Here is a 25,322-nt window from a genome sequence, read left to right as displayed (position 1 = left end):
ACTTAATGAAATTCTTTTTTTTTTTTTTTTTTTGGTTTTTCAAGGTAGGGTCTCACTTTAGCTCTTGTTGGCCTGGAATTCACTATGTAGTCTCAGGGTGGCCTTGAACTCACAGTGATCCTCCTACCTCTGCCTCCCAAGTGCTGGGATTAAAGGTGTGCGCCACCACGCCTGGCAACTTAATGCAATTCTTGATGGGACAATATTCTTTCTAATCAGATTGTGAATGAATATTCTTTGGTGAGATTATCTATACTTTCATACCTGACTTCCAGGTATTGGCAGGGACTTCTATGAAAAGATCAGTATATGTGGTGGCTTGAAATGTATAGATCCCTATAAATGCCAGGAAAGACAGGTTCTGCCTGCTTTTGGTTGATTTAGGTCTTCTTAAATGCTTTCCAATAAGAAATTTGAATTTATGTTTGCAATAGGAAAAGAAAGGATGCAGGGAAGGATGGAGGGAAGAAGGGGAACAGCCATTTGTAAACCCTCTCCTCTCCCTACACACATGCACATGCTCATATACACACACACGCACACTCTCTCTCTCTCGCTCTCTCTCCTAAAGCATAATGCCAAACATGTAGTAAATTCAGATAATATATTTTTACATAAAAACATATAATTACTTTGGTTGAATTTTTTTTTTCGAGGTAGGGTCTCACTCTGGATCAGGCTGACCTGGAATTCACTATGTAGTTTCAGGGTGGCCTTGAACTCAAGGTGATCCTCCTACCTTTGCCTCCCAAGTGCTGGGATTAAAGGCGTGCACCACCACACCTGGCTTTGGTTAAAATATTTTTACTAAAAAAGTAATCAGTGCTTTACAAATTCTAACTATTGTGATTGTCCCTTACCTTAAACTAGCTAGACAACCACATAAGTCTTGATCTGACTAATGAATTAGCATGTATAGACACGGCAGCAAACTCTGAAAGAGTTTGCACAACAACAACTGAGACCATTTGGCTCTACTATCTAAACTACAATCATATCATACCAATAACTGGGGGCTAACTCCACAATGCACGACCCATTTACATCAACAAGGAGGGTCCGATGGGAGGGGGTAGATCACAGATGAGCCTAAACAATGGTACCAAACTGCCTGTATTTACTGAAAAGAAAACTAATAAATTAAATTTAAAAAAAGAAGTTAAATTTATCATTATGACAAACATTTATCTGTTTCACAGATTATCAGCTGGTAATATAAATTTTATCTACTGATAGACATTTAGTAGTCTCTGGATAGGTAACATGGAAATAACAAATTTTTAAAGAATCCTTTGTTTAGAGCATGAACTTATTCTTTAAAAAAATAAACAAAATTTATTTATTTATTTATTTGAGAGCAATAGAGAGAGAAAGAGGCAGATAGACAGAGAGGATGGGAGTGCCAGGGCCTCTTGCCACTGCAAACTAATTCCAGATGCATGCGCCCCCTTGTGTATCCGGCTAACGTGGGTCCTGGGGAATCAAGCCTCAAACAGGGATCCTTAGGCTTCATAGGCAAGTGTTTAACCGCTAAGCCATCTCTCCAGCCCATGAAGTTATTCTTTATATTGGGGGCAATGTTTATTTTGTTTGAATTTTTTACTTAAATGCAACATCAAATCCTTTGAAAAATTTATTAATAATGTAAGTGAAAAATAATCTGTCTCAGAGGCAGGGGTCTGAATTTTAGTTTTTGTACCACTACTAATTAGTAGAACAACCTTGAGCTAATAAGCTTTTGAGGCTTTTGTTTCTTAGCCATAAAATGAAAGCTCTGGGACAGATTCTTTTCAAAATCTTTTACTTAATTTTATTTTTTACATGTGTTTGTGAATGTGGCAAGTAGGCATGTGTGTGTGTGTGTTCTTGGGGTATGTCCTCACATGTGTACGGGTATGTGTGCACATGTGCACCTGAGCATGTTCAGGCTAGAGGTGAATGGTAAGTGTCTTTCAACTGCTTTACACCTTATTTTGTGAGACAGAGTCTCTCACTAAAACCTGGAGCTCACTGATCAGTTAAACTCACTAGTGAGCAACTCCTGGGAGTCCTCCTGTCTCCGTCTCCCCAGCATTGGGATTATAGATACACATTACCAAATCTGGCTCTAAGGCATTGCCTGCATGGCAAGCACTTTCTTGAGCCATCTCCCCACCCCCAAATCCTTTATAAAATATGGGACTCATGATTCAGTGTTAAGTGCTACCATTATTATCTCTAAAGATAGACTAGTGTGTTATAGACAGTTGTAAACATGTTGAGATGTGGGATGGAGCTAAAGACATATGTCATAGACAGTTGTAAATATGTGAGATGTGGGGTGGAGTTAAAGACATATGTCATATACAGTTGTAAATATCTGTGAGATGTGGGGTGGAGCTAAAGACATATGTCATAGACAGTTGTAAATATCTGTGAGATGTGGGGTGGAGTTAAAGACATATGTTATAGACAGTTGTAAATATGTGAGATGTGGGGTGGAGTTAAAGACATATGTCATAGACAGTTGTAAATATCTGTGAGATGTGGGGTGGAGCTAAAGACATATGTCATAGACAGTTGTAAATATCTGTGAGATGTGGGGTGGAGCTAAAGACATATGTTATAGACAGTTGTAAATATGTGAGATGTGGGGTGGAGTTAAAGACATATGTTATAGATAGTTGTAAATACATGTGAGATGTGGGGTGGAGCTAAAGACATATGTCATAGACAGTTGTAAATATCTGTGAGATGTGGGGTGGAGTTAAAGACATATGTTATAGATAGTTGTAAATACATGTGAGATGTGGGGTGGAGCTAAAGACATATGTCATAGACAGTTGTAAATATGTGATATGTAGGGTGGAGCTAAAGACATATGTTATAGATAGTTGTAAATACATGTGAGATGTGGGGTGGAGTTAAAGACATATGTTATAGACAGTTGTAAATATGTGATATGTAGGGTGGAGCTAAAGACATATTTTACAGACAGTTGTAAATATGTGAGATTCCGGGTAGAGTTAAAGACATGTTACAAACAGTTGTAAATATGTGAGATGTGGGGTGGAGCTAAAGACATATGTTATAGACAGTTGTAAATATGTGAGATGTGGGGTGGAGCTAAAGACATATGTTATAAACAGTTGTAAATATGTGAGATGTGGGGTGGAGTTAAATACATATGTTATAGACAGTTGTAAATATATGAGATGTGGGATAGAGTTAAAGACATATTGCTTCTATAGCACAGATTATTACTAAAGAATAGGATAAAAGTGTCACCATATTTTCTGAAGAAAAACATTGTTACAGAAGAAACAGTGAACAAACGATAGTGTTATTTGTTGTGTCCTAATTTTTTCATGATGAGAATAGTTAGTAAAATTTTCTCAATCAACAAATATTTATTAATCACTCACAAAAGTATACTTTAAGGTATTTGAATATCTTAGTGAGAAAAAGTGGGTAAAGATAACTGTATTCTCCTTAGGATTTTTCAAAGTTCATAGTCTTATAATTAATACAAAAAAATTATTTGCTGGAAAAAATCTGTTCTCTGTATTAGTCACTGATTTGGGAAAAATAGAGTGCTCACTAAATGGCTTATATCAATGAAAGCCTCCCCCCTCAAAAAATAAAGGTTCAATCTGGTATCTTCCCTCTGAGTCACAGTACACCATCCCTGCTTGATCAACACATAGTGCTACAAATGAGTGAACATCTAGGCTATGCTTTTTTAAAAGTTTCCAAATTAGACAACATTAGATAAGGCTGTTAAAAAGTAATGTATGATACACTGGGCAGCATAGATAGTACTTGAACATATAAAAACTACATTCATAGTTAAATATTCTTATTCTACATATTTCAGTTATTTGCCTACACTTCAGATGTCTGTTTCCTCACTGAATTCATATGCTGAAAATAATCCCCAATACAGTGCTGTTCTGGAGATTGGGGTCTGTGGGGTAACTGGGTTTGGAAGGTAGAATTTACAAGATGATTAGTTCCTTTATAAGTAGGAACTGAGAGATGACCACTTCCTTGTGAACAAATGACCATCTACAAACCAGGAACTTAATTTTCTGATAACCCAGGCTGGCCTGGAATTCAGTATGTAGTGGAGGGTGACTTGAACTTCTGATCTTCCTGCCTTCAAGTTTCTAGTGTTGTGATTAGGTATGCTCTACTACACAGAGTTTATGCAGTGTTTGGGATGGAACCCAGGGCTTTGTGCATCCTAGCAAGTGACTCACATCCTGGCCCAGCTCCTTGTCTTGAATGATCTCTGTCTTCATGACCCTGAGGAAGACATTTCTGTTGCTTAAACTACCTGATCTATGACATTTTTATTATAGAATCTCAAACCGACAAAGCAGCCTAAAAGAAAATGGATGATGCAAAATTGAAATAAAAAAGTAAACTATCAGAAAATCAATAAAGATTTAATTACAAAATAAAAGGAAAAATACTCTAGAAGAAATATAAACCAATGGCACAGATCACTTTCTCAACACAGTCTTTTAGAGAATAAAATCATGCCAGATCATAATTTATTTTAGGATGAGTGTGATTAAATTTTGAAGGATTATTATTGTCTATTATGCCCATATTCATGGAAGTTTAAATTTTGCTTCCATATAAGAAAGATTTTCCTTACTTCATACTCTATCTTACATATTTATAATAAAATATTACCTATATAATCCTTTTGAGTATGCTTTTGAATACTTTTTGAATTTTTAAAGAGGAATAATTACTTTTTAGAGTTTACTAGATAAACCTTTTTATAAAAATAAAAACAAAAGATCAATATTCTGAACTTCCATTTCAGTTTTCCTACCTCTGTAACTCTGCTCCAGGGACAGCTTTATTGAACGATGGCTGTACACATACTTCCTTAATTCTTACAGACCACCAACTGTGAACAAACGGCCTGATTCAGCATTTCTTCCCAGGCGCCCATAACTTTGTAACCATTCACTTAGTGTAGAGTGCTTTACCCTGTCCCCACTCAAACGTGAGAAGCTGAAGAAGCAATGGTATTTCTATTAAGCAAGCTAATTTGCATATAAAACACAAATTAGTATGTGTGCTTGATTCACCAGAAATGCTACAGCTGAAACAAAACAAATTTCATAAGCTCTCTGTCTCTCTTATATATTTTGATGAAGTTTTAATAACATATATACCTTTTGGTATATTAATCTGTGTTAAAATTAATGCTGACAAGGCTAAAGAGATGGATTAGCAGTTAAGGCCCTTGCCTGTGGAACCAAAGAAGCCATATTCCAATTCTGCAGATCCCACATAAGCCAGACACATAAGGTGACTCATGTACCATGCCCACATGGGGCACATGTGTCTGGAGTTTGACTGCAGTGGCTGCAGGCCCTGGTGCACCAATTTTTGTAGTCTCTCCCTCTGTTTCTCTCATATAAAGGTGTATGCCAGGAAGCCCAGCCAATAAATAAATAAATAAATAAATAAATAAATAAATAAGGAAAATGAATACTAGCTGAGAAAGGAAGACAGCTGGGGAGCGGCAACAAGTGGAAGGGCATCGTCAATGTGACATGTGTTCACTGTGGTGTGATCACTCATTATGGTAAGTGGAAGAACATCATCAGTATGACATGTGTTCACTACAATGTGATCACTCATTACGGTAAGTGGAAGAGCATCATCAATAGGACACGAGTTCACTATGAAGCTAATGAAGAGCTTAACACATAAATCTATGACATAAAAAGTATTATAGGGCTGGAAAGATAGCTTAACAGTTGAGGAACTGGCTTGCAAAGCCAAAAGACCCAGGTTCGATTCCCAGGACCCAAGTAAGCCAGATACACAAAGTGGCGCATGTGCTTGGAGTTCGTTTGCAGTGGCTGGAGGCCCTGGCACACCCATTCTCTCCTCTCTCTCTCTCTCTCTCCCTCCTTCCCTCTTTCTCTCTCAAATAAAAAATAAATATTTAAGAAGACTCTTTGCTTGAAAAAAATTAAAAATATTATAGAATCCTTAAAATATGCTTTTAGAAAATTAAATAATAACAGGATATAATTAGCCATAGTCCTTGTGGTGTAACTAAATGTACACCATAAGCCAAAACCAAACCATGAAACTAAAAACACAAATAGTATTTTAAAAATGAAATATTATTTTTTGTTTACTGCATATTTTGTTAATTCTCTTTACATGAATTTCCCTCCACAGATTTGTACTCTATATTTTTCTTACATGTAAATCCTTTTTTAGCTTAAATATGTTAACTTTTATGAAGTCATATGCTCCCAATAATTCTACTGGAGATAGTTTGAAAATCATTAGTGTATTATGACTTCCTTGCTTTATCTCTGCCATACTTTGTACCAGAATGTTTACATATTTTTACAATTCCATGATGTGATTCAAGAGTCTTCTGTAGACATGTAATGATGTATAAGTTATGTATCAAATAAATTTAATGGTCCTTTACAATTCATTCTTTTCTGATTTTCATGAATGTCTCCATCAGACATCACTGACACCCAAGCAGATAAGATACTCTTGATTAATACATTTTAAGTATAACAAGTACTAAACTAATTTAGTTCACAATGACATAGTTGTGTTGGCATATTCTGTTGATCAGCATATACATGCAGTTTATTTCCCATGTATGTTAGACATTCTATCACTAACAACAGTTCATTAAAATAACTCATATATAATGACTATAAGGCAATAATAGATTCAGTTCCTTGATGGTGTTTTGGCAAGGCTAATACCACACAGCACAGCTAAAAACAAGTTGATAACTTTTATGAGGACTCAGCCTAAATATTGCAATCACATGATGTGCCTGCCTCTTGGGCCTCTACCATGTGATCACTGAATATAAGTGTCCGTGCGCAGACTTCTGGATTGAGAGTGACTATGCTCTCTAATGTACTATGAAACTTTGAAAATTAGTAATCTGAATATTGATCCATATGCATTCAGAAATACCAACAGACAAACACACACACACACACACACACACACACACACACACACACACTTTTGTGAGACTAGGGTGACAATGTCAGATCAATTCACATTTAAAAATATAGCCATTTAAGCATTAAAATAAATAGTTGACATGTATAATACAGGTTAGGGTATTAGGGTGACTTAATTTAAAAAGCTAAAATTAACTAATAATATAAAAACACTAACTTCCACTAAATAATGTAAATCTATTAATCTCATCAGTTTTCCCTAGTTCGATTCATATTTCTATGTATGTTTTTCTAGATGAGGCTTTTTACTTAACTACCATTCATAAAAAATTATTTTAGATGCTGCATATTGCCGTTACCCTTCTGGTATCCTGATATGTAATGAAAGTTTCTACTGAGTTGGCAAAATTCCTTCAAATAGCATACTGAGCTAAAAGGATTTGTTAAAAAAAAAAAAAAAGTGAGACAGGAGTGGTGTCACCGTCTATAAACGCAGTCCTCAGGAGGCCGAGGCAGGCAAAGAGCTACAAGGTGCAAGCACGGACTACATAATCAGATCCTATCATAAGGAGGGAAGGAGGGAGGGAAGGAAGGGAGGGGAAAAGAAAAGAAGAAAGAAGGAAAGAAAGAAAAGAAAGAAGAGAGGAAGGGAAAGGAAGAAAATGAAGGAAGGAGGGAGGGAGGGAGGGAGGGAGGGAGGGAGGAACGAAGAGAAGAATAGAGTGGAAAGAAGCTGGGTCTGCTGATGTAAGTGGCTGATGACACAAGCTTTCACTTTCCTTGGAAACAGAGCGATCGTACCAGCTCCTTTGGTAGCTTCCATATAAATGTGGTCTGTTTTGGAAGCTACTCAGCCCCTGTTTGAGCTGTATTAGTGTTCCCACAGAACAGAGTTTTATAGAAATAGAAAAATTTTGAGGTAAGGGGTCACTCTAGCCCAGGCTCATATGTAAATAACTGTAGCTCAGGCTGGATTTGAACTCATAGCATCTTTTTACTTCAGATTGCTGAAGTCTGTCTGGGGTTACAGGTGTGAGCCACCATGCTCAGTTTGGGATCAGGTATATTTAATCATACATTTCTTATCTTTAATTTCCTAAAGAATGAACGTTTTTTGTTTCTGTAAAAAATCAAAACTAAAACTGAATTATAAATAGCTTTGGCATATTTGTAATCTGCTCTATATACTTTATCAAGGGACTATACAAACCAAAGCGCTCTGGGAGGAATTTTAATAACACATTTCTAAAAGCAAGACTACCATTTCAAATTATTTAAAAATAAATATCTAAGCTTATATTATTTATATGGTTTTAGAATATTTTTAATTGATTTATAGTAATTATCTTGACACCGTTAGCTTTTGGGCAAAGCACAAAAGTGAAAGAAAAACCAAATAAATACTGGCCTCAGATGGTAAAGCCAACTTCATGACAAACAACATCTGTGTTTCTAACAAGGCAGAGCTTCATTCTGTTCTAGGCTGGAGACCCAAGCAAAGACTTTGCACCTATGCTTGCTCCTTCACTCTGACCACGCAGTCACTGCTGTAGGGTCTTCAGTTGTCTGAGATACAAGTTTTAAAAAACACCTTATTAGTTAACTCAAGCTGAGAACTTTTAATTTGTTCTAATAGTTGAGGCCAGAAAAACTATTACCACAACTGCAGGGTAGCATTATCAAAGCCAGCAGCTGCCAGGCACCTTTATGTTTTCAGTGCTTTTATCTTTCTACCAGGAAAAGGCTTGCTCTATTTCCAACATTTAGAATCTCTGTTCTTTAAAGATTTAAAATTACATTTTTAAGAGAATTATGTTTAACTTTAACTACTTGAGCTTTGATAAAAAGCCAGTTTTCCTCAACCTCTATTATTCAAACCCAGTGCATTTAAACCTGAGACATCCTGTTTCTAATGTCTGCATTTAATAAAACACACACACACACACTGCTATACAAGGGTATGGTTATTTAGATTTTCACTACACTATACAACAAAGTAAGAACTTACATCATAACTAATATTTTGATTCATTAAGATTTAAGATGATATCTATAACTATTAGGAGCAGAAAAAGGAGTTTCTTTGGGTTTTGACTATATTGTCAAAGGCTACTTTCTATACCAGGCATGGTCAGAATAGATAAGAAGAAAGGCACATCACTGGAAGAGAAGGCATGTGGACTATTTAATTGTATGTATAAATATTAGGACAATACAGGTGCTTCTGATAACGAAATGACTAGATTTCAGAAAGTCTAAGTAGATGAGTATAGATAAAGGTATCTTCAAAAATGTTTAACTTATTTTCAGAAATTAAATAAATATTTAGTTCTCAGAATCCTTTAATCCAGCTTGCAAAAATATTTTCATCTGAGATTTTTCTTTCCAGTTTTCAGTGTTGGAATAAGTAATCATTTTTTTCTTTTTTGAGTCATTTAGATTCTTTTACTTTCAAAGTATCAAGAATATTAGCATGAGCTCTAGTTATGTCTTATTAGGTTATGAATGCTGCTTATGCTGAGCCTTTGCAGTAAATACTATCATCATGCAGACATGGGAGAAATTCCTATTTTTTTCTTCTTTTTGTATTATTACTATGTGAAAGCATTAGGTCTGCTTGCTAGAGTGCAGTCTGACTAAAAATAGCAACTTTGGAAGGCAGTGCCTCACAAATGCAGGCATCTGCAAACAACCACTAGATGGCAAAGTAGCCTTAGTGTTACTGACCCTTGTCCTGCAAGAAAACGTGGCTTACACACCGGCAGCAAAGGGTTTCCAGTACATCACAGTCCTCATCAAACTGGAGGCTGAATTACAGATGGCCACTTTGGTCTGAAGCTAAATTGCTTGATATACTTGTGTTCAACACATGCTTATAATCTTCATACACAAAGCCTTACATTTCTAATCCTACATCAATAGATGACTAATTTTCAACACTTTGAACTAAGAAATCTAAAGACATAGAGGTTATAATAAATATATTAAGATAAATATCAAAGCAAAACACAATACATGGAAAAATGAAAAAGTCTATAGAATGTTACACACTCAAATTATAAATTTACACATTTCCCACATTAGTTATAGGTAGATTCAGGCATTATCTACATTGGTAGTTATCCAAATATTATATTATGTTTTTATATCAATATATGAGTGTGTTTGTTTATGAAAGTGGAAAGCAAGGAATAGTTTCCTTCCTGGATGTCTTCTTTCATAAAAGGTGGGTGGAGGAAAAGATAAAGCATTTTTACCCCTTTTCAGAAATAAGAAATGGTCTTTCATTGAGCAATTGATAAGTTATCACAAGTTCACAGGAGGTTTTCTTGTTACTTATCTATAAACTTATAGCATCTTGTAACAGAGTTAATCCTCTGTTTTTCAAAACACGAAAGATTAAATACTTTACATAGACTCAGTAAATTACTTTGATCATTATACATAAACAAAATCTAAATTGGTCTAAAGAAATACTGTTGCCTCAACCTATAAAGTTGCAATCATTTAAGTCCTTGGTTTGTGTTTTTGAATAAATACTATTTGCATGAATGTGCATAGTTGTAAATATATATACATACATATATCAGATTTGTACTGTTATTCCATTTTTTTCATATACCATTAAGATTTTGAAAGGCTACATAAGATTGGATGCAATACTATATTTATTTTACAAAAACTGACAAACTGTATTAAGTTTGTTGGTTACTCCCACTGTCATGTCTCTGATCCCAACAGGGTGGCTTTCTGATTAAAGAGAGCTTTGAAACCATCAACCAGGTCCATGGTTAGTATTCTGTGAGGATTTACATAATCTCTGACACAAACATTCCTCTGATAAAGGACTCCCAAGTAAACAAGTATGGGTCTTTCTTTAAATCCCTTTATTTTATTAAACTGGTACCTCCTTTTGCATGTCCAACTAATCCCACTGATTTCACTTAATTGTTTTCTTACTAAGCAAAGGAAGCTCTCTTTTTAATAAAAACAAGTTTTAGTAGTGTTATGGTTTGCATCTGAAGTGCTTCCCAGCTGGTGGCACTCTTCTGGGAGTTTATGAAAGTTTTAGGAGGTAGAGCGTGGCTGGCAGATACTGGGGTTTTGAAGGCAGGCCTTTGACGGTTACAGCCACTCACAGTCCTGCTCTCCGCTACCTGGTCCACCAAGATGTGGACAAGTTGCATAGGCAGCTCCCACCGCTAAGGCATGAGCTGTTCCTGCCACTGTGCCACCCAGCCACGCTAGAATAGTCCCTCCAAAGTGGCCAAAGAAAACCTCTCCTCTCTCTGTTGTTTCTGTCAGGTATTTTTGTCAAAATGACAAGAAAATTAAGTAACACAAGTGGGAACAAGGTCACAAAAAGAAGTATGCTAACTTAAAACCTGCTTTTAGAATGGACTTATATTAAGTGACTTGTATATTAATCATGGTTTTTAATGTGCGAGTTAAAGCTAGCTGTAATAATTATGATTTCATAAGTTTAAAGTCTGTGATAATGCCATTTGATAATGAAATTTAAGTTATTTATATAATGGAGATGAAAGGGGTGTTCTTTAATGTAAATGGGAATTAAAAAAAAGTATATTTGTCTATTCAGGACAATTTTCAAGTACTTTATTTACATTATAATCACAAATTGAGTACCACATAGAACTGCTTAAGCTCTTACCTGATGTGTTAATTATAAATTATTCTTTATTCATTTAATTCTACTATCTTAATCCCTCTAGGGTCTACTCCAATGTCAGCTATCCTTAAAGAAGATTTGTGTTTCCTTATTCTATACTCTTACACTTTTTCTAGAGGTAAAAGGCAATGGGAGTGAGCTACCTTCAAGAATTTCATAGCTACAATGAGGTTGTGTTGTAGTTTGGATGGGAGAGGCCCATGAGTTTGAACACTTGGTCTCCAGCTCATGGCACTGGAAGGTTGCAGAACCCTCAGGAGATGGAGGCTTGCTGAGGAAGTGGGTCACTGGGGTCAGGCCTTGAGATTTTATAGCCTGCATCAATTCCCATTTGCCATATGCTTCCTGCCTGCCAACTTGACGAGCTGAGTCTGTTCCTGCTACCTCATCTCTCAACTCATGGGCATTCTCCTTGAAACTATAAGCCAAATTGAAGCCTTTCCTTCCTTAAGTTGCTTCTAGTCAGGTATTTGCTCACAGCAATAGGAAAGTAACTGATTCAAAATAGTAAACTGTTTAGTATTCCTTTCTTTGAGTGCAACAGACCTGTTATACCGAATCTCTGGCTTGAGATACTGTTTCTCTTGTAGCTAGCCTTGTGGGCCCAGTCACATGGAGGAAGGATTCTATAATTCCTTTTAGCTTCCTTTGCTTTACATAGACTGTGTGCACTAACTGTGCCTCAACTTAGGCACTGTAGTCTATGAACTGAGAAATGACTTCCTATCACAGTTCTCTAGATCTGGATTGCTCTTTGAGGACAGTATCTCTTTGAAACTGGACTAGAAAGTGGTTTTCGGATGCCAGCTATGATTATCTGCTGTTACTTCTACTCATTAAAGGCACGATCTACATTATAGCCAGAATAACTACGAAGCATAATCACTGTAGAAAAACATTGCTGATAGTCAATACTTGACTTATTTGATCCCATCATTATATTACTAGAACATAACAGCATATTTACTTCTTAAAGTTTGATTGAGATTTTCAGTATTGCAGAGATTTTTTTAAAAGACTAGACATTTTCTTTTGTTTATTATTATTTTTATTTAATTGAAAGAGAGAAAGAGGAAGAGAGAAAGAATGGGCATGCCAGGGCCTCCAGCTGCTGCAAATGCACTCCAGATGCATGTGCTACCTTGTGTATCTGGCTCACATGAGTCTTGGAGACTCAAACCTGGGTCCTTTGGCTTTGCAGGTGAGTGCCTTAACCACTAAGCCATCACTCCAGCTCTTTATTTTATTTTAAATATTTTATTTATTTATTTGAGAGCGGGGAGGGAGGAAGGGAAGGGAACTGGGTGCGCCAGGGCCTCTAAGCCACTGCAAATGAAAGCTGGGCACTTGTGCCACCTTGTGCATCTGGCTTGTGTGGGTACTGGGGAATTGAACACGGGACCGTAGGTGTTGCAGGCAAGTGCTTTAACTGCTAAGCCATCTCTGTAGCTCAATACTAGACATTTTAAAATGTGGTTCAGAAGGGAAATAGTTGAAATAGCTTGTTTGGGTAAATGGAAATGGCTCATGCATCAAACTCAAACGTATCTAAAACATTTCTATCTCCTATTGTTCTTTACAATGGTAAAGACACTAAAACTATCCAGAGATCCAAAGTAGGAAAGGCAATATCATCACCAATTCTTCTAACTCCTTCTCTTCTACACATAATTTGGGCATCCAACAAAGCCTACTATCAAACACAATTATAAGATGTTTCATCCTAATTTAACTGCACCAATTTTGTCAGAAACTGTTTCTAGAGCTACTGTGTAAGTAACTCATTTTTACCCCTGCATCAAGTCTCTGTAATGGATTCTATTCCCTTTGTTCATCTTTCAAATGTTAGTAGGCTTTACAGGTAGTCTTATGATATATCCTCTTTCTCTCTCTCAACCTCTTTTTCTTTCTTTCCCTAACTTTCTTTGAGATAGGGTCTAATGTATCCCAGTTCTCCAACTTAAAACATAGCCAATACTGACATCAAACTTCTGATCCTTCATCTCCTGTATGTTGGGATTATAAGCATGAACCACCACACTGAGTTTGCAGGGTGCTGAGGATAGAACTCAGAGCTTTGTATATACAAAGAATGAACAGTCACATCCAAGCTACAACCCTAGCCTTCCTCATTCTGTACTTTTTCTTCTAAACAGTAATCTGTTCTATGGATTCAAGTGTCCTTAAATATGATGACCCTGAAGTTTTAGCTTCTAATCTAGATCTCTGCCTTAAGCTTAATCCTGTAGGTCTATATCTAATTGACAGGGATACAGGAATCTCATTTGTCTCATCTTTTTTCTTTTTCAAATTTTTTGTTTACTTTTATTTATTTATTTGAGAGAGACAGACAGAGAGGGAGAGAGAGAGAGAGAGAGAGAGAGGGAGGGAGGGAGGGAGGGAGGGAGGGAGAATGGGCACGTCAGGGCCTCCAGCCACTGCAAACGAACTCCAGATGCGAGCGACCACTTGTGCATCTGGCTAACGCGGGTCCTGGGGAATTGAGCCTTGAACTGGAGTTCTTAGGCTTCACAGGCAAGCGCTTACCCATTACACCATCTCTCCAGCCCATTTGTCTCATCTTAAGCTATTCTCCCCATGCTGTGATCTCAATGTAGAAAATATCTCCTTACTCAGATTGGAGCCAGAATTCAGGATGTGAATAAATACTTTTATTTATATAGTGCCTCACATTTATTTCTGCTTCAAGTCTACTAATTTCTCTCTAGCAGATCTACAGGTACATTGTGTGTGCACATATGTTCAAGTATGCAGGCACTTGTATACACGAGAAGTGCCTATGTACAAGTCCGAGGACAACTTTGGAACTGTCCTCACTTTCACCTTATTTGAAGCAAGGTTTCTCATTGTTCACTGCTCTGCTCTCCAGACAAGATGTCCTGCAAGATTCCAGAAAATTCTCCTGTCTTTACTTCTCACAGATGTGCTGGGGTCACAGAAGCCCATCAGAGTGTCTGGCTGCTATGTGGGCAATGGGGGATCAAACCCAGGTCTTCAGGCTTGCATGGCAGGGGCTCTCACTATCTTCATTGAGGCCATCACTGTGTCTCATCTGAGTTACTGCACCAGTCTCCTGACAAGTCTTCCTTCTCCCAGTCTCATTCCTCTGCAGGTTCAGTTCTAACTGTCTAACACTATTTGTGGGAACCTCCCTCCCAGCAATACAAATAGAAGCATGCCCCTCTCCTGTATCTTCAGTTCTTCAATAGCTCATTACTATCTTTAAGATCAAGTTCAAATTCTTTCCTAACCCTCCAGCTCCCTCTGCAGCCTCATCAACCATTATTCTTTAGTGCATCAGGCTGTACTCCTTTTCCCTACAGGTTTTTGTAATGCGTTTTCCCTAGATTTTCTTTCTATATGATTCATCCCTGTTCTGCTGCTTCCATTGCCCAACTCCTAACTCATCACACATAGTAATTTAGATTTATTATTTTAACCATATCTTGACTATCCCTCTCCTAAGACTGATATTTGTGGTCTGATTTACCCTAGGAGTACAATCTTCAAAATTTCCATGCCTTAATCATCACTTTTCGCATTCACCACACCATATGCTTTTAGAGGACAGAGATTTTATAAACACTTGTACCAAACATGTCCATTGCATATATGGGTCATTGTCCTTAGTGATCTGATGGCTCCTATAAGCACACTAAATAGACTCAAGCTCCTATCATGGCACTTAAGACCATCCACCACAGATTAAAGCAGAAACTTCTGCCTCCCCTCACCCACCGTCTGGATATAACACTTTGAATGTCGAAACACAGCTTATTTTCTTATCACCACACTTTTGTTTATATGAATCCCATGTTCTCCTCTGCCTATTTACATGATTTTTTTCTAAGCCATTTTTTATCTCCAAATCAGGTAAACTTAGTTGAAATTTCACCTTGCTCATCACAAAATTTACCACTTTTAATCTTATCTCTTTAGCTAAAACAATGAGCTTTAGGAAGCCATACACTCTGTGTGTTATTTTTAGATTCCTAATACAATGTCTGACATCTACTGGTAATCAAATATGAATCACATTAGAATAATAAAAATGACAGTAAGTCTATTTCACCTACTCTTTACATAAATTTGAAAAAGAAGGTAGGAATGGGAGAATGGTTAACTCTGCCAAAAGTGAGAGTGAAAATGTATGGATTTATTCTTGGCATAATCCTAGAATGAAAAGAATTTGGATTTCTCCCCAACCAACCTTCTCATTTACCAGTGTCACATATGGAGCATTCTTACAAATTCTCATTTACCAGTGTCACACGTGGAGAATTCTTACAGATTCTCATTTACCAGTGTCACATGAGTATTCCCACAGATTCTCAACTAGACAAAACTCTTCTGATTTACTCTCTACCCTCAACCCATCTTTGGCAAAAGACTAAAGTGTGAAGAAAAAAAAAAAGCAGGAAATATTTCATGAATAATAATCAATATTCAAAGATAATCTCAGTGGCATAAGTCCAGCTTGTCATGATTTAAACCCTAGCCTTGACATTGTGATTCTGTGAAAATCATTTATATACTGATGCTCTGGTTCTCCACAGTGGGACTGGTAACAATCCTTACTTCAATCCCAGGGTTGTTATGGGAATGATGAGTTGATGTACGACATAGTGTATGAAGCACAGCACACAAAACACTCTCTAAATGGTAGCTATTTTCATTATCTTAAGTGGTGATTGACTATTTAATAATAAAGAATTATGCTCCTAGATTATAAGAAAGCTCCCCAAGATAGAATGTGTACTCTCATTTGACTTTTATATATTATACATTACTTGAGTAATAAGCATTAGATAGGCAAATAAACATTTTTTAAAAGGCTAGACTTGTTACTGTTCCAATTAAGAAATTTTAATTTAACTGATCCATTTAGGCAAAATTAATTAAAATGTTATTTCTTCATTTTCACATTTGTAAGTACCCCACAATAATGTGTGGATTACTAACAACTGAGTATCAATGATTTTGACAAACAAAAATTGAAATCATAAGTTAACTTATAAGTACCCACTATAATTTATTAATACACAGCATATTATATTAATTTCTATGCACCTTCCAAAGGGCATTATAAAATTAACTATAAAAAACTTCAGAATCTCTGTTGGTTGAGTTATAATACATATTTAAGATGTAGATACTCTACAATAAAAAGCAATATATTTCATTCTAAAATAAATAGTTCTTAAAATTTAAAAATACTAAAATATATAGTTTCAAATTTGATCTTCATACATTATATGATTATATTAATAAGTAGTCCAGTTGAAAAGTCAAAAAATAATTCTCATAAGTATTTTAATATTGCCTATAATTTTATTAAGTAAATAGATTATGACTTGGGTACATCTTGAAAGTACAGCCAAATCTTGGTTATCTTTTGTCTATAGAAATATGAATAGCAGTCTAGAGCCATACCATCCTGAATGTGCCCAAATTTATCTGATCTCAGAAGATAAGCAGGGTTGGATCAGGCCTGGTTGGTACTTAGATGGGAGAAATATGGATAGATTGAACAGTCAAAACTCCATGTCTTTTCATAATATTAACTTTGGTCTCTTCTCCCACAAAGTATTCATGACAGCTTATTGGGCTAATTTAAACTCCAACTACGTTTCTTCCTTAATTGAGCAATGAAATGGCCTAATTAATATTAACTGTAACAAATAATAAAACATAGGGCAGCAGAAAAACATAATAGATAACCAGTCTAAACAATCAAGAGTTGGCTGTACACCATTATATTTACCTAAGAGTTAAATTAGAAGTAAAACTGCCTTGTCCTCCTTCTTTAATTCACCTTCAAATAGAATCGAGCAGGAGTTCCTATGCCTTAACATTCCTAGTGAAATCTCTGAGTACCTGAAAGAACCCTGGTGGCACAGGACCTACTGGCATGCCATCTCCTGGGGGAATGTTTCCTAGCACTGGACTGGGAGCTGCTGCAGCGCTCTGCAAAGAATAAAGGAGAAACAAACCTACATCATTACAAAGAAGGCAAAAACCAAAGACTAGTGAAAACAGATTGCAGGGAGGAATGCTTCTGCTTTCCTGGGAATGAAAGCTGGTGATGTTCTTACTCTATAAGTATGCTAAGGTATAACAGTTAGTATAGTAAGTAATGGCTCCTTGGCTTTAACAAGGTTTCTTTTATCCTTGTGAGGTCAAAGCTAATAAGATGATATATCCAAATCACATATTAAATGGTGGTAGCAATGTGACATGACGATAAAGGTTTAAATAAATGCTTTATTTTAATGCACAGGCAATTGAAATGACAATGTCAAGAATGAAAAGATATATAGGAAAAAGTTTGAATTAGTTATTGCTGGAATAGAATTTTATATCATATTTTTCTATATCATAAATAGGTTGTAATACATTATTCAATTTTTATACAATATAACTGCTATCCAAATTATAACATAGTATGTTGAGGATGGAATGTAAACAGGAGATTTAAGAAGAAAAGGAAATTAGATCTGAAGAGATGGCCCCATACAAATTATGAAAAAATATCAGATTGAAACATTCAAAGTTTATTTCCACTTACAAACTATTTCATGGAATATTAGCATTTCAAGAAATAGGAGTATGAAACATTTTGGCTTAGATTCTTTGCAACCAAATCAAGGTTCTAGTTTTAATTCTTATATGCGGCAGTTATATATAAAACTGTTTTTCATGTGTAGATTTTATTTTTCAATTTGTTTAAACATATTACAAATACTAAGAAAGTCACTAAGGGCCAAGATGAGGACATAAAACTAGCAAGGCCACTATGGGAAAAAGTATGTAGGGGTTCTCCAAAAATCAGAAATAGAACCATTGTGTCAGCTACTAATCTCACTACTGATTATATAGTCCAAAGAAAAGACAATAGTATGTTGAAGAGACATCACACCTCTGGTTTTGAAGCACTATTAATAATAGACAAAATATGCAATCAACCCAAATGTCAATCAATAGATGAATAAGTGAAATGTTGTCATTTATACACAATGAAATTTTATTTATCCATTAAAAATATGACAACATAAACAAACCTGGACAGCATTTTGTTAGGTTCAAATAAACCAGGATAAAGATAAATACCACATGATTTGATTCATGAGGAATCTAAATGAGTGACATCAAAGCAGTTGAGAACAGAAGGTGGTTAGCAGAGGTTGGAGAGGAAGTGAAGAGATTATTCAGCAGATACAATATCAGGGAGGAAGATCTTCTGGTATTGTAATTCACATTAGATAACAGCAATGTGTTGTATATTTCAAAACAACAAGAAAAGAAAATTGTGAATGAGTTTACCACCAAGATACTAGAATATACTGAGGAGAGATGAGATCTAACAGTTCTGCTGCAAAATGAAACCTAAGAAAGTCCTGCATTCAATGACCCTGTCACATTGTTCTCACTTGTATATGTCAGTGTGTGTATTACTATTCACTAGAGGTAAAAATCCACTATATTATAGTACACATTTCTTGATATAAATTGATAAAATACTAGGGACCTTTTATTCCACAGTACCTGTAGTTTTTAATAATAAAGGTCAATAATTTTAGCAGGTCAAGGAAATCTATATTTTAATATGATTATATGAAATGTTGCTTACCTATAAATACCAATATTTTAAACTTCTGAAAAAGCATAAATATAAAAGGGGACATAGTATTTCTTAGATGTTAAAACATTAATATATTAATCTATTTTAAAGAGAATGTATAATTTAGTATACATTAACTGTATATGGTTATTGCCCTATTTTGCCTTATATAGCATGTTTTAAATGATGAAAGGCAAGGCAATGAAGTATTATCTAAAGAATTATAACATACAGTATTACAATAAGGAAAACATGCTCAACAATACTTTCAGCTTAAGATAGATCTCAGAAGTAAAATTTCATCACTATTCTGTGTATGTATATGTGTGTGTGTGTGTGTGTGTGTGTGTGTGTGTGTGTGTGTGTGTTTAGGGCTCATATTTTCTTCTCTTTTTGTTATGAACTTTATTGTACAAACAAATCACATATTGGTTCTATTCCCCTTGTGTTGGACATTCGAAACTCTTCAAAGCAAAATTCAGAGGTTGTAAAAAGCTCAACACTAAAGGAGACTTATACCTCACACACCAAGGCTCAGGGCACATTGCAGAAGAGGGAGCAGAAAGATGTACGAGACACAGGGTGGGAAGGAAGATCCTGAAGTACTTTTTCCTACCCCCACAGAAACTGATGGATGCATTCATACCCTTTGGTGAGTACCAACAGCCCCACTGAGGAGGACGCGCAGTGGAATGCGCATGGGGAGGAAGGGTATAAGAGGATTGGTAACTGTTCATAAGATTGTCAGTTACTGCCCTGTGCAAATTGCTTAGCACTAAAAACTAGATTTCCTGTGCCATTACTTATTTTAATTAATTGCAATATAGAAAATTGTTTTACAATAAAACTACAGAAAAAACTATCTTGAAAACCATACCAGTCTATCCTTTAGAACATGTATACTGTAACAGTAAGCAAGTTTGTGAAACAGCAACACGCATGTGTACCGTCACGTGTACACTGTGTCAGTGAGTGCGTTTGTGAAAAAGCAACACGCACGTGTACCGTCACGTGTGTACTGTATCAGTGAGCACGTTTGTGAAACAGCAACACGCATGTGTACCGTCACGTGTACACTGTGTCGGTGAGCGCGGTTGTGAAACGGCAACACGCACGCGTACCGTCACGTGTATACTGTGTCAGTGAGCGCGTTTGTGAAACCGCAACACGCACATGTACTGTCATGTGTGAACTGTATCAGCGAGCACGTTTGTGAAACAGCAACACGCATGTGTACCATCACGTGTACACTGTAACAGTGAGCGCGTTTTTGTGAAACAGCAACATGCACGTGTACCGTCACGTGTCTACTGTAGCAGTGAGCATGTTTGTGAAACAGCAACACGCATGTGTACTGTCACGTGTGTACTGTGTCAGTGAGCACGGTTGTGAAACAGCAACACGCATGCGTACCGTCACGTGTATACTGTATCAGTGAGTGCGTTTGTGAAACAGCAACATGCACGTGTACCGTCACGTGTACACTGTGTCGGTGAGCGCATTTGTGAAACAGCAACACGCATGTGTACCATCACGTGTGTACTGTGTCGGTGAGCGTGTTTGTGAAACAGCAACACACACGTGTACCGTCATGTGTGTACTGTGTCAGTGAGCGCGTTTATAAAAGAGCAACATACATGTGTACTGTCACCTGTATACTGTACCACTGAGCACACAAGCCTCTGGATGCTTAGCGTACTTCAAATATATTTCTCCTCAACTCTAGTTGCCTAAAAAGTGTATTTAGTATTTTTTTTATTTCCAAAGCACTGTATGTACATGAGGAATAGCATTCTTTTACATCTATCCCCAAATTCAACAGGTGTAAAGTTTAAGTTAGAAAAAAAAACAGGTAAAATTCAATTATATTTAGTGATTGGCTCTTGGGGGGGGGGGCTAGATTATATTATCTAAAGGTATATGAGAACCTTTGTAATGTATACATTTTATATTATGTCTTCTGAATATTCATTTTATAACTTTAAAGTTATTATGTAAATTCACTCAAATATTCACTTTCTTGATAAAATCAAGGATATTTAATTGTATCAGTTCAACTGCTGACATAAGAGGAGCAAAACTTCCTTCTAGTAATGAAAGATTTTGAATAAAACAAAAACAATCAAACAGCAAAATATATTTAATTGTGATGTTAGGAAAACAAAATTGCAAGTCTTAATGATTCACAATAAAGAGGGAAAGGATTATAATTTTGAACAGGATAATTAACAGATAAGGTTACATTACCTGCTCACTGATTTAAATGTGCCTTTTGTATATTTTTTCTTTTTTACATATCTTTTTCTTTTATTTTTAGATTGTTTCTTGTGTAGCTCAGGCTGGCCTTAATTTCCTCATTCTCTTGTCTCCACCTCCCAAGTGCTGTGATTACAGAAGTATGCTGCCATGCCTGGCTCTCATCTTGTTGTTGAGGTCTCCCCCCTACATTTTAAGATATACCAAATCCTTATGGTGCACTTCTTTTTTTCCCCATGGTATAATTCTACCAAGAGTCTTCTGTTCTAACTTTTGAACTTTGAGAACAAAGATAAAGCTGTCTTGAGAATGAGGAGTTTAATGAGGAGGTGACTGACTGATGGTACATAGTACTGCAAGTCAGTTTGATAGTAATTTCTATTTCTAAAGTCATGAAATGAATAGAATATTGGTAATTATTCAGTGTACAAAGTACTAGTCCAAATTGTTTTGACCAAAACTACGTTTTGGACTACAATTTGAGTGAACACTACTGGCTCAGCCTGCTGATGTTTATTAACACCTGGCTCCATTCCCCAGCCCCCAGTGATATGACTGTGATGTTCCCTTGTAGGATCACGTATCTTGAATACTTGGTCCTCTGCTCCTGGCAATTTGGGCGATGGGACTTGCTAGAGAAGGAGTGTTGCTGGGGTGGTGACCTAGGTTTACTAGTGCAGTTGAACTACTGGGTGTTAGGGATTAGCTCACTGGGATTAGTTCCTTCCTGTGGAGGTAGAAATGTGACTCAGGCTCCCTGATCAGGCTTGCCATGCTCTCTCACCAGGACGAAACCTTCCAGCCTGAAAGCCAAAGGCACTCTTTCCTCCAAAAGTGGTCACTGGGAAGGGACGGCCACACTCGTGCTCTTCCTTGTGTTGCGTGGACTCAGCTTAGAGTGCCAGTTGGTTCGCTATGACGATCATGAACGAACCCTACTTTGGTAAGCACTCACGGGTGCACTGCCAGACAAGGCCTTCCTCATGCTGATCTGCTAACTTATATATCTTGTACTTATCTATTTAATAAACACACTGATAAACACCTAATTAAGAATCACTCAGAATTAGAGCTTTTACAAGGAAAAAGCTCCAAATTGCATGGGTTTCTTTGCTGGAATTACTCAAGTTTGCTTCTAGCACATGAATCAAATTTTATCCATGATCTAATTAGGATACACAAAAAGTTATTGTTGGGCATAATTCATAAAGCATGTATTATTCTGTATGGTGATAATTCAGTCACAATAAATTGTTTAATTATATTAAGAACTATTATTACAAAGCAGTTGTTTCATTGGATTTATATGAATTCCCATTGAGTACCATGGAAAATATTATGTAATATATTTATAATTGTTTAGGGTCAAATTTTATTATAATACCCTGTTTTAAAAGAAAATCATGCAAATAACATGGCTTTGAGAAAATTTTCTAACCAAATTCAATATATAGGACTTCTACACAGAAACATTATCATTATCCTGATTTTTCTGTCATATTAATTAGCATGCTTTCACCATGTATTTTCAGATATGTACTTTCTAACATATTTTTTGTGAAGGATTTGCCTTGTCATTGGACTCTGACAGGGAAACCACCTCTCTGTATGTTTCTGAAAGATATAAAATTATAAAAGATGCAATGTAACATAAAACATAATTACCCTTTATCTAGATAAACATTAATACTTGCATCTACTCAGAATGCTACAGAACCAGTTATCTGTGAAGAGTCAAGTTATCAAGTATATATGTGATAGAATAGAAAAACATTATTTCATTTAATTTCTTAGTTGGTATACGTAGTTTAGGTTTCATCAGCTCAAGAATTTTTAGATAAATTGTTTTATTTATTAAGCCCCCTCCCCCACATCCCCCTCTCCCCCCACACCCCCTTCCATCTCAGTGCTCTCACTTCCTGTTGGTTTCCCACATGTGCCCTTTCTCCCTCCCTCCACCCTTCTTCCTGCTCATCCCTTAACAACTGATTTTGGCTGCTTTTCCATCTGTTTAAGATTTTAATTACCCTTTATATATTACATACTTACAGATATTACAACCTACGATCAATGTATCAGAGAGAACATGCAGTTTGGGTCATTCTGAGCTTGAGTCACTTAATAGAATTCTTTCCAGGTCTGTCCATTTTCTTGCAAATTTCATAATTTAATTTTTCCACAATGCTGAATAAAATTACAAGGTACATATGTACCACATTTTTACTATCTGCTCACCTGTCAATGAGCATCTAGACTGATCCCAGTTCTTGCCTATTGTCAACAGAGGAACAATAAATGCAGATGTGCAATTATCTTTAGAGCAGATTTGGAATCCTTGGGGAATATGCTCAGGACTTTACAGGTGGGTCATATAGTAGTTCTGTTTCTAATTTCTTTGAGATCCCTGTACACTGATAGAGAAACATCCTTAAGTAAATGGGAAGTTATAGAAAGTAAACAAATTAATGTATTAGAAGAAACTATACATCACTAGTGTTTCCATCTGCACAGAAGTCATATGTCCCATTTAGTTAGAATAAATGTTGCAAAACCATATTATTTTTCAAACAGAGAGCTATAATAAAAATCAACCCTGAATAATTATGAATATATTAAATAATATAGGATTTTTCATGGTACTTAAATGTGAATTCATATAAATGCAATGAAACAAATGTTTTGTAGTAGTTCTTAATATAATTATCACTTCATAATTTCACATATACTCAAGAATGTTTTTCCAAATATAGAAGCAGTATCTTGATTCTTCACTATATAACTAGGCCACTGGTTCTCTAGTATCCTTAGTAATTCAAGCTATTAGTAAAATTATGACATGATAATGTGTAAATAAAATAAGTGTTATGATTCCTGCAAATTAACAAGGGGATTGTAGTAGTTTGAATGTGTATCTCCTAATAGATTCATGTTATCAAAGCCTGTAACTTGAATGTCCAGCTGCCTGGCTAGAAGAGATGTCACTGGGAGTGGATCCTGGGCAGCCTAAAGATACTCAAAATAGATGAGTTCTGGCTGTATGGTGGTGTCCCTCTGCTTGGACCTGTGAAAGGGGGCCAGCTTCTTTCACCACCACTGAACTTCCTCTGGACCTATAAGCTTCAAATAAATCCCTTCCTCCCATAAGCTGTGTCTGGTCTGGAAATTCATCCCAGCAGCATGGGCTGACTACGACAGGGATTATTGGTAGCAATTCTTTGTTTTTATTATTAAGCAATCTGTGTTTTTATTTTGTTGAGAACCTTAATATATGAACATATGCAATCTGCTCTTATTCCCACTGGGCACTCTTATGTCTCCTTTCTCCTGTTCCCTTGCTACTGAGGCTGTCCCTAGTGGGGTTATCAGTAATCACTGTGGGTCATAAATATACCTGGTCAGTCTGTTAGGTAGTCAGTGCCTCAGAGCACAGCTTCTGACCCTGTATTATTTTTAATCTTTACAGTTTTCATGTGTCTCCTCCAGAATTAAGGTGTTACCAATGTGATAGGACAAAAAGTGCCTTTAAGAAGTGATTAGGTCATGTGAGTAGGACTAGCTATTTTCATAAAAGAAATTGTTGGAGGGTGTCTCCTTTTGCTCTCTCCTCCAAGTAAGGATGCAAGAAGGAAGTCCTCACCAGGCACCAGGTGACAGACTTTATTTCAGATCTTCAATCTCCACCACTCTGTGAAACAAATTTCTTTTCTTTATAAATTCATGGTCAGTTTTGGGTAATTTGTTATAGTAGCACACTACTCATACTTCA

General features: G+C 36.2%; 1 protein-coding gene across 4 annotated transcripts in view; it reads right to left on the bottom strand.

Moving 5' to 3' along the window:
- Nucleotides 1-25,322, bottom strand: part of Ssbp2 (single stranded DNA binding protein 2) — a 253,386-nt gene that overhangs the window by 53,755 nt on the left and 174,309 nt on the right. For 2 of the 4 annotated variants that reach the window (XM_045133623.1, XM_045133624.1), the window contains exon 5: nt 17,557-17,646. The exons of the other annotated variants lie outside the window; for them this stretch is intronic. In XM_045133623.1, the coding sequence (XP_044989558.1) occupies nt 17,557-17,646 (90 nt within the window). The remainder of the gene's footprint in view (nt 1-17,556; nt 17,647-25,322) is intronic. 4 annotated transcript variants of the gene reach the window in all.

This window comes from Jaculus jaculus, chromosome 14 (genome assembly GCF_020740685.1).
Source record: "Jaculus jaculus isolate mJacJac1 chromosome 14, mJacJac1.mat.Y.cur, whole genome shotgun sequence".
NCBI lineage: Eukaryota > Metazoa > Chordata > Mammalia > Rodentia > Dipodidae > Jaculus > Jaculus jaculus.
The sequence above is the reverse complement of the archived record's forward strand: the minus strand, read 5'-3'. Positions and strand labels throughout refer to the sequence as shown.